At 42.2% G+C, this 11135-nt stretch overlaps 1 protein-coding gene across 9 annotated transcripts in view; it reads right to left on the bottom strand.

Annotated features, from left to right (window-relative positions):
- LOC122636765 (transcription factor AP-2-epsilon) overlaps positions 1-11135 on the bottom strand; it is a 162605-nt gene that overhangs the window by 49155 nt on the left and 102315 nt on the right. For 2 of the 9 annotated variants that reach the window (XM_043828351.1, XM_043828360.1), the window contains exon 1: positions 4704-6641. The exons of the other annotated variants lie outside the window; for them this stretch is intronic. In XM_043828351.1, coding sequence (XP_043684286.1) covers positions 4704-4985 — 282 coding nt within the window. In that variant the 5' untranslated portion in view covers positions 4986-6641. Of the gene's footprint in view, positions 1-4703; positions 6642-11135 lie in introns of those variants that run through there. 9 annotated transcript variants of the gene reach the window in all.

The raw sequence follows: 11135 nt of genomic DNA, 5'->3' as shown, positions 1-11135 counted from the left end.
GATAAATTTGCCCTCCTTTGGTCTGCCGTTTATTGAGTTCCTGTTGTATTTGCACGTAAAAGAGAGGGAGAAAGAGAAAGAGAGAGAGAGAGAGAGAGAGAGAGAGAGAGAGAGAGAGAGAGAGGAAGAGAGAGAGAAGCCGCTTGCTTCCTACGTGCTTTGGCTATGTTTATACGTTTTGCGGCGCGTACCGCGCGAATGGGATTTAATCCAGATCTTTATTGCCTACCTCAAAGCCCGGCTGTGGCGGGAAAAAGGAGTGCACAGTGTACGAGCACCGAGAAGACGACGGAGGACGTCGTTAAGATCCGAGTAGCGTCTCCTTTGTCCTCTCGAAGCTTCCTTCCTCTTCTGTGGAGTAGGTGTATTCTCTCTCTCTTTCTCTCTTTTTCTCTTTCTTTCTCGGTAGAACACGCTTTATTTACTGCCTTTTGCGCGAAAAGTAGGATTTGTCGAAATTTACAGGGGTAAAATTCGTTTTTTGAATATTCCGATATATGCGTTACCTATGTTATATATGTCTATGTATGTTAGTTTTATATACATAGGCATATAGATTTTTGCGCGTATATATAAATATATCTATATGTATATGTATATATGTGTATACAAATTATATCTATACACTCTACTATATGAGGACGCATTATGTACTCCGTGCATAAGCAGAACATCCTATGGAATCCGTGTAAATATGGCCGAAGTTATCGACGCAGGTTGGTATCTCTAAATTATAATGTCTGTACAAAGAGAGAGAAAGAGAGAGAGAGAGAGAGAGAGAGTCTTTTATTCGCGAGAACGTAACTTTCTCTTTACCTTTTGCCTCGATAAATTCTCGCGGACGTATCGCGCGACAGTATCTCGGATTACGCACGTGGTTGTGCACTGTGATTTTATTCTGTTTTTTTTTTGGATCTTTCGAAAGAATGATTTCAGCGAGGCCACGAAGTTGTCGGTGCTTTGTACTATGTTCTACGAAGGGTTAATATAGTAATTATTCGGATAGTTTTCTTCCTTTTTCTTCTCTCTTCTTCTTTCTCTTTCTTTCTTTCGCTCATTTATTCATTTACTCTTCGTGGCGTTCTCACGTGCTACCTACGCATCTTCGAGTTCGCGTAAAAATTCGTCGTCATCTAACGTACTTACGGCCCGCGTGAAATCACGTTTACGAGCATAGCAATTTTGATAATCGTTTGGTAATCTTCGCGTTGGCACCGTCTCAAGATCTTGCTCGGAGGATAATTTGCGTGGGGCTTCATAAGAATTGTTTAACAATATTGTCCGTCTATGCGTTTATCTTAGAATTTCTCTCGAGTCTCGTCTTCTTACTTGTATCTATACGATCATTCATACTTCTCCCGAAACCTCGTTTGAAGTTATCCCGCGAATGCTCTCGCAAGTATTTACTTGATTCCCGTTATAGAAGGATTCGAAATATCGCGTGGGTGTGAGCGCTTAGTAGGAACAGACAACGATTTTTTCGTCAATGACTTTGAGGAGAGTGATGTTGATGTGGCACAGTTTATCTAGTTGCGTAATGATTTCGAATAACTTTGCCATATAACGGTATAACTGAATTAATTTGAAATTAGAAATATCAAAGATTTATTAAATTAAAAATGATTAAATATAACTTAATCAAGTATTAATAATTAACTTAATTAATAATTAATAATAACTTTCAAGAACAATAAATTTTACGATTTTGTAATTTTTTTTCGTGTTTTTAACGATGTCTTTTCGTAATAATGAATAACAAGTTGTTCTGTGAGTAAATAGTTAGAACAGAGTAAACTTTGAAATTTCTAGAGTATTTGAAATTGCATTCCGGAAATCACGAGTGCAAACGAACGGCAGCAAGCACGGTTTATCATTCACGGGTAAAATTTTAACGGCTACCTTCCGAAAGCCCAAACAATATATCAAAAACCGCTGCACGCACGGACATCGTGCATACCTATCATTATCTAAGACGCCACAAGTGATTTATAACTGGCCTTTAGACTACCGCGAATCGTGGTTAAATTTTCTTAGTATAAAATTAGTACCCTCGGACTAAAACCTTGCGACACTCTCTCGTGCGAATAAACATTTATGATCTTGCGGGTCGATCTTTGCCCTCCCACTCTGGACCATCGCGCGAGCGTTATAAAAATGTCGTAAAATGTATGAACCGTAGAATTATGCGGTTTCTGCGTATGTGTTTCACGTACGTATGTATTATAAGTATTATATATACGCAGTTATGCACGTTTGCTTTTTCTTTCTCTTTTCTTATGTGTTACGATTTCTCAAACAAAAAATGATTCACCTAAATTGATTTGTAAGTACGACGTTCTTTTATGGACGCAAAATGATAAGGATCTAAATTTTAAGGAGGCAATCTCTTAAGATATCATCGTAACGAGTCCGAGCTGCCACTGAATTCCAATTTAATAAAGTTGAAAATATTAGTTGTAAACAGCATTTATTCGCATTCGGACGATCAAGAAACTATAGATGCTATCTGCGCACTTGTCTATTCAGTTCGGTAGTTGAGATCTTACATCATGTCCGGCCGAACGCGTTTTGTAGAGAAAATTTTTAAATCTTATTTTTTCTATACGAATAAAACGATAAAAGCGGAACGCGCCTGAATGTTTGGATAAAGCAGAATGAAGTTGTTGAAAAAAAATAAGGCGCGTATATATCTTTGATCTTCAATTTACTTGTGTCCAATATGCGATCGATCAATCTCGATGATTATTTATCTAAAAGCAATCGTTCGTCAATTTTCTTCCTGTCATGATCGTTAGTTAATTGAGATTTAGCTCTCCACAAGCTTAATTACTTTCGTGTTTTGTAGTTAGCTCCGCGGAAATGTATATTTCGCTCATATTTTGCTAATTACACATCAGTCACAGATATATCTAATTTTATTTAATATCGTTGTGCGATATAAATGTTCGCGTCTATAAAGTATAAAACAAGCTGGTCTCAGCAACTTTACTTTCATCATTAATGAATGTCGTAAGAAATGAGGTAGGAAGAAAATTAGGGAAATAAAACGACTTCCTATGCGGATCGCCGATAGTATGTAGCAATTAATCGATCAGCAAACGAAAGGATAACTTCACGCAAAGATCAAGACTTACTCGAGAAGATCGACTCGCGGTCCGTGGGAGAGTCGAAGAATGAAAATTGAAAAGGTAGTATTTAGTATGTAGGTATATGGATATTACGTAGGTATAGGTATATGTATATCGACGACTTTGTGAAAGGCGATTTAACCTCACCTTTTGATCGTTTGTACATATTACTTCGAATCCAGGAGATGACCTACGCGTATTAAAACTATCACTTCGGGATTCGTTTAACTATGAAATCTGAAGTTTATCGTCTCTCATTTTTCCTTGATCGAGCCAAGATAAAATCGTCGATCGCGTGGAAAAGCAAGGGATATCGATAACGATCGTTGCGAATTATTCACGAAAAGGATAGAAAAGTAATCATGTAAAAAGTAATCAATTCATGAAACTAATCATAGACGTTTTGTTAAATTTACGTGACATATCGACGGTATTCTTATGATTATATAGATTGTTTGAGCCAGAATCTACAATCACGATCGTTAACAACGATGGAATCGGCAACATCAAAGCAACCTTTCTTTTCTATGTTAAAGGTGAAGTATCTATATATCCTACGTATGTCAAATAACGTATCGTCAGCGTATCGAAGCTTGGTTTTTCCTCGAACCCAAACAATTTGACGATCTCGTAATCGGAGCTTAGAAAAGAGTCTTACGACGGCAGTCCTGCCTACGCAAATACGATAGCTGGTTGGTCACTATAGGCGTACCGGTGCAAGCCACCGTCCGTCCCCGTTTTCGAGCTGGACGCTTTCGTTCCTTGAAAATGTATCGTAAAGTCGAACGGTACTAGGAAGAGAGAGAGAGAGAGAGAGAGAGAGAGAGAGAGAGAGAGAGAGAGAGAGAGAGAGAGAGAGAGAGAGAGAGAGAGAGAGAGAGGAAAAGAACACGTTGATAGAAAAAAAGACTCGCTTGTACGAGCCGGCAATTACATCGTATATAACTCTCTAACCTATTATTAGTCATTCTCGATTCCCAAAATCCACCGATCGCAACGGGGTCCAACATATCGAGAAATCGCTATAACGAAATTAGCACTTCCTGAAATTTTTTTTAACGAATCGGTTGTCCCTCTACCATTCGCTTTTGAAAGTCAATCGTAAATAATGTACTTAAGCAAATAAGGCGTTGTTGAATAAGTAAGAAGAAGAAGGAGGAAGAATAATTTCCATGCAGAGAAATCTGCGTCTCTTTAAGAGGACCTCTACATTAGTAGCCTCGATTTGTTCCAGTCCTCAATCTATCCACCTGATTTGTTGCCGCGAGTCAGCTTCGCTGAGAGTTCTCCTACAGAAAGACATTGGAACAGGTATGAGAGTGGCATGCGTAGGCGGACACTCGGACACCGACAAGTCGAGCTCTGTTCAGCTATTTCTCTCTTACCACGTGAGAATTTCCTTTTCTATAGCTGCGAAAGGACAAACAATTCGTGCGGCGTTCCTTCGAGTCGAAGGACTGTTTCGAGAATAACTCGATCCGAAGGGCGATACCGTTATCTCGAGATCTTCACTATGGTTTCCAATTTTTATCGAACGAAAAGAATTACGTTCCCGGAGTATCCTCGAGGACTTACATCGTCACGTTCGTCTTGCAGCTCATCGTCGGCGCTATCCTCGAGGACGAAGGCCACGTCGTTGTTGTTCCTCGTTAGAGAAGGTAGCTTTCTCGGTGTGAGTTCTTCGCCGTCCGTGTCTCTCTTACGCTTGCCATCCCTTTGATCAGCCAGCGTGTTCGCCTCGTGCTCTTCCAACATGTCGGTCACCATCAGTTCCGACTCGACGCTCGTCGGAGATACGACTTCGTCGAGCGGTGACATTGTCGTCTTGTCGGCTTCGTTGCCCTCGAGAATAGACATGATGAGGCAACCGTTTCCTTCCTTTCTACCAGCGAAAAGGAGGTCTTATTCCTTTATCGTAGAAAAAGAATGTCTCATGCCGACGTCGTGAAAATCATAGTAGCAGATAGTTATTCACTCCATCAACGAAGCCGACGACATTTTATTCGCATTTGCAGGCATTAAACTCTCCGACGGCAAGCGTGAATACGCGATTGCGAGACTTTACGTCTGGCTCTTTTTCTCTCTCTTTCTCTCTCTTTTTTTCTTGGTACAAATCTTTCCTCCAGGCATCGAACTCACCGGGCAACGACGTTTAACTTGCTTTCGCTTTCTTTCGAATCATTCGTGCCATTGGCGGTACACCCCTGAGAATCCTACGATACGAACAGGTGTCCGAGCAAGTCACGTGGCAACCTCGTACTTACATATTTCTTGCCTCGTAGCTTCGCTCGTCTATCGCGGTATAGTTACTCGAGTTACGTTTCAGTCGACGATGGCCACTCAGGTCGTTCTCTTCACGGTTCGATATCACTTAAGAATCGAAGCGTTGCCGGTAAGCACTGTTTCCACCTCGCGGAGACTTTGTCATCATTTCGTCATTATTTCGTCATCATTTCGTCGATCACGTTTTCCGGTTTCTTTTATCGAGCCAAGCGCCGTCGATTTTTGCGACGTTTCTGCGAAATTCACAAAAAATTAAGTTTCTCGTCGACATGCCTTGTAGCAAGAGGAACTTCGTCCGATTCTTCTTTCGGCGTTTAGTCCGCTCGAAGTTCAAGGTAAATGATTCACGTGGATCGTTATGAAGCTCGTTGGAGTGCCTCCGGCGTGTCGGTCGTTATGTAATTGCTTAGATGAATTACACTGGTGCGAAGAAGAGGAAGAACGAAGCTGATGAGAAACGGCAAGAGTAGCAGCAGCAACAGCAGCAGCAGCAGCAGCAGCAGCAGCAGCAACAACAACAACAACAATAACAACAAAGACGACGACGACGACGAGGACGACGACAACGACGACGACGACGACGAACGTGGATGAGAATCACTTCAAGAGGAGAAAATCGATACGAAAATCGATCGACTCGAACGGACGTTGACGTACGCGAAGGAGTGTAATCACGTGGTCGCGTTCCGGCTGTCACGCGATGGAGGAGAAAGAGAGAGGAGGAAGAGAGAAGAGGAAGGAGATTTTGCCCAGGGGTGTTTCGAAGGAATCAGAGTTCGAGTCGGATGAATGCACAGGTGGGTGTCACGAAGAAGAAGAAAAAGAAAAAGAAGAAGAAAGTGGTGGAGGAAAGGGAGGAGGAGAAGGAGGAGAGGAGGGGAAAGGAGGGCGAGTTTCGGAAAAGTCTACCGGGAAAGTCCTGCGTTGGCACACGCACGTAGCGAGTAGAGCGAGACGCGCGCGTATTGGTCGAAGGTCGGCGAGAAGCGATCGGGCGACACCGCGTTGGCGCGCGCGCCTCTCGAGAATGGCCTAGAGGCGAAAAGAGGAAAGGATCTCCTCGAGTGGCGCCGCCCGCGGCAGGAGGGGGCAATCTCTCTGTCTCTCTTTCTCTCCCCCTCACCACAGCATCGTGCGTACAGCAAGTGTTGTTGGATATGCTGGTTTACCACCACCACCACCATCACCATCGGCTGCCCACCACTACCAACGTCATTGCGGTCTCATAGTGATATCACCAACACCGTCAAAGACACCAGCTGTCTTCTTCCTCCTTCCTTCTTTCTCACCCCCCCCTCTCTCTCTCTCGATGTATTCCATCTCTGTCCCACCTCTACTCTTTCCATAATTTCCCCTCTCCTTCCTCCTCGATGCTATCCAACGTACACGGTGTCTCTGTTGGTCGGTCCCCGACTGGACCGGTCATTCTCTCTTCGTCTTGCTTCCTCCTTCGCAGAGTCTCCTCTTTTTCTTTTCTATATCTCTATGCGATACCTGCACCCAACGGAAGAGTCGGCCACTTCGAAAGCACCCTTTTATTTCGACTTGCGTTCTCATCCTTCCTTCTCCTCTTCCTACTCTTTCCTTTCATTTCTCTTCTTAGTCTGTAGCTTCCATCGGTACTGAGGTTTCTTCTTTTTTTGTCAGATTTCGATTTATCGATTCTCTTAAGCTCGTCTTGTATGATCTTCGTATGTAAAAATCGATCTTTCATTGTTTTTATGACGATCTAAAAGATTCTACCTAGAATTCGTATGATTTTGAAGAAATCTTTTTCTATCATCTCGATACAAGTCCAAGAGGACTTTCTCCGGCTCTCTTTCTCCTGCAATAACTCGTGGCAGGCACACGGATGAGCGGCGCGCCTACGCATGGGAACAGGTATCGACGAGTCGCCGCTCGAGTTCGTTCGTTCGTTCGTTCCTTCCTTTTCTCTCGGTTCTCTTGCGTGCGCCGTTTCGTTGGCAACACAACGTACGACGTGTCGCTTCTCTCGCGCACTGCGCAACGATCCGATCTAATACTAGATCTCTTTCGGAGACCGGTCTCTCGTTACCTTCGTTTTCCGCGCCTGTTCTCCCAATTAGTCTCTGCGTCCTCTGTAAGTACGCGCTCGCGCCCCGATGGGCTACCAGCGAGTGCACTCAAGGGTCATTGGCGTAACTTCATTTTTCTCTATATCACAGATTAATCGATCGTACTATTTCTGCTTCGAACGATAATTTCCATCGTTATTAAAATCGCCGATGAAGTTTACGTTGCAATTTCGGATTAAGAAATTTTATTATAAAATTCATTTCGTTCTAACGTTCAGATTCCAATATTCTTATCGATGACTTTTTTTTCCGTGCTCTATTTCCTATTTGCTTTCCCCAATGGATAGATCGGTTCTACGCCATTGAGCGACTAGCATACTGGGTCGCGTGGCTTCTACGCGCGTCTAAAAAGGAGCCGAGATTTCTTGTCGGGTTATCCGCTTGCGCCGATCCTTTAAGAAACTCTAGAATTTGCCGGCGTATTCGGAAGCGATACGACGGTAGATCGATATAGATAAGCGCGATCGCTTGTAACTTTCCTGTACTCTGTGGTTAGGTATTAATAAAAATATCTCAATTTCGAAATTCCACATTGGTTGGCGCAGTTGCCGTGCGTCGTTGAAATACTATCGATAAAGTCGTTAGATTTGCGGCTCGTCTAAATACCGAAACGATGACGAAGGTTACGAACACTGATTACTTTTTTCTCGTTTCTTCCGTCCCCCCCCTCTCCCTCTCTCTGTTTTTCTTCTCTCTATACTCTTTATTCGATCGAATGCGAACGTAACGAAGCGAGACATCGTCTCTGCATGATTAGGTTGTCGCTGACACGGCGGCTTCGATAAGGGACTATCCGATCTAGTATACTTACGGCCGAGGACATTCCTCCATACGTTAACCCAAATATAAGCAAGAACGAAGGCGTAATGAGTCGTTCATTAAGAAAGAATGTATCTCTCTTCTATGGCAATCGGGTGAGTATATATAATTTAAACAGCAATAAACGAACGAGACGTTACGTGTACTTACTTTACGCGATCTAAAGGAAAAAAAAAAAGTAATACTGGCGGAGTTTGAGTTAAAAACTTTTCGTGTCCCTTTGCCGATTGAAGAAATGATTTCTTCGATATATATCATTTTTTTTTTCTTTAAATGTCTTCGTCTGTTGTTGTTATCGTCCGAGGAATTCGTTTCTTATATTAATTAGAAAAATATGTCGATCGCGAGGACAATTAGCTAGTCTAGAGCGTTTTGTCTGTTGAATAAAAATATTCGGGTCATGTGAACCGGCAACTGGCAACAGTGGACCTTGGATCGGTGGCTTCCGAGGCAGAGGCTGCTCCCTTCGGCATACCAAGACAGATCACCTCTTTTTTCCCCTCCTTTCCTCCCTCGGTTTTACGCGCACCTGTCCAGCCAGGATGGACGGTATTCTGATCGCTCTACTCCCTGCGTGTGGCTCGGCTTCTCTATCCTTCTTTTTCTTCTTTCTTTCTTTTCTTATTTCTTTTTGAATTCGTTATATAGATACGTTTCTAGAAACCGCAAGTGCGTCTAACAAAATGCATCAACGTCGTATATTACTCGTACGTTTTCCCTTGTCATCAAGAGTCGACAATTAAAATTAAATATCAGATTCGATCCGCACACTCTTATGCCTGTGAGACACAGGTTAGAAGAAAATTCTACGTGGTATCGACTGATCGAAGTTTCGTTAAACAAACAAGATGCACGAAGGAAGTGCGATGATACGCTTTCATCTTGTACGCTATTCAGATAGATATAACGTCGTTAATGAAAGAAGAGATATACGATTTCAACTCGTGTTAGAGAAACAGAGATAGAGAGAGAGAGAGAGAGAGGGAGAGAGAGAGAGAGAGAGAGAGAGAGAAAGAAGGATAGGAAGTCGGATGATAAGTTTTTCATTCGTTGTAAGAGGTTCTTTCGATAATGGAAGAAAGTTCGAAGAGTGATCGTATCGAAAGAAAGTACGAAACGTCGTCGTCATCCTTCTCACCTTCCAGCTTCTCTTTTGACGTTCCCGGGAGAAATCTTTAAACATATTTTCACGTCTCTCGCGAAGGGCGGGGGTTCGAGGACGAAGGAAGAAGAGGAGGGGAAGTTGCGGCGTCTCTGCCGGATGCAGATAGCGACGTCCGCGTCATACAATATGTGGCCACGTATGGGTGCCTACACAATATCCCCTTGATGGTAAAGGCCATCCAAACTGTACGATAGGACGTTGTATTCGCTTATATAATATATTGCTCTACAGATGGTCCCTTCTCGTCTCCGCTTCGGAATCGCGTTCGCTCGTTCGAGTTTCGATCCCAATAGACATCCGAGACTTATCTTAGACCTCTCGATTTTTTCCCCCTAAAGAAGAGCACGTTCTCGTTGATTCCGGGCTGAAAGGCATATTTAGCGTGTCGCGGTTGTATATCGACTGAATGCAATCTCGTGAAACCGATGATTCTCACGGATTTCTTTTTCTTTTTCTTTTTGGTGCATCTTTAAAAGGTCGAAGATAGAAAATCGATCGGAGATGTTCTAAGTTTGAAAGTACGACGATGATTTTATCAATTTCCCTTAATAATACATAATGGGAAATTTTTAAGATATTTGTTTCTCTGATGAACAAATCCCTTTGACTGTTTCCTGTTAAAAATAATAAGATGAAGAATCGTGAATTCTAGAAATTGTGAAGAATAGAGAAAAGTATTTGCCACGTTGAAGTAAAGCTATCAAATGTTCGGATATTCGAAAAGTCACAAGAGCGAGGGGGAGAGAGAGAGAGAGAGAGAGAGATGATTTTTTTTTATTCGTAAAAACATCGACTGGTTCGATCGTAGGTAATCTTATGTAAAGATAGGCGTGAAGAAACGCGATCAAAGGGGAGGAATGTGGATCGATAAATCGAAGGAACGGTCGTGAGAGTTGAAAACGGTGCGGATGTTACGTTGCGGAGCGCGTGTCGCCGCAACGATCGCTGCCAATGCTCTGCCTTCTCTGGTCTCGTCGTTACGATCGCAATCACGATCGCGCTGCCCCGACCATTCCCATTTTGCTTTTTTAACCGCTACTCTGACCAATGATAATGGTAGATAGGCGTGGCCTCTTCGAGATTTGTTATTACAATCACGTCTTGGGAGTAAGAGCATGAGCGCGATTAGGCGAAACCTGAGTTGTCTACGAATATCGTTTCCATTACATGTCCGCTGTTGTTTAAAATGATCGTCAAAAAATTATGCCAATTAAGGCAAGTTTGTCAAGACCATGTTTTATACGATTATTCATTATAAAATATAAATTGTGAAAAAATAAGCATTAATTACAAATGAAAGTATTAGTAAAAAGAATGTAAGTACATCGGTTATACTTTTCTCAATTTCAAAAAATAAAGCATTAATGTGTTAGATGTAAGTTCAAACAATTATATCGATACTAAAGAATTACTTTAACTTTTTTCATACGTTAAGGAGAGTGTGATTAATCATGAGTGATGCATCCAAATAATTATATTAGAAAAAAGAAAGAAAAAGAAATGAGAAAGATCAATATCGACTTGAAATCATTTCGAGCAACAAAATTTGCAATCGGCTCTTTATACGATAAGAAAATATCTAGTACGGGAGATGTTACTCGATCGATGGTAGGAAGGGAAGAGTGTAGACAACACTCGGCCATT

The sequence above is a fragment of the Vespula pensylvanica genome, chromosome 1, assembly GCF_014466175.1.
Source record: "Vespula pensylvanica isolate Volc-1 chromosome 1, ASM1446617v1, whole genome shotgun sequence".
Taxonomy (NCBI): Eukaryota; Metazoa; Arthropoda; class Insecta; order Hymenoptera; family Vespidae; genus Vespula; species Vespula pensylvanica.
The sequence above is the reverse complement of the archived record's forward strand: the minus strand, read 5'-3'. Positions and strand labels throughout refer to the sequence as shown.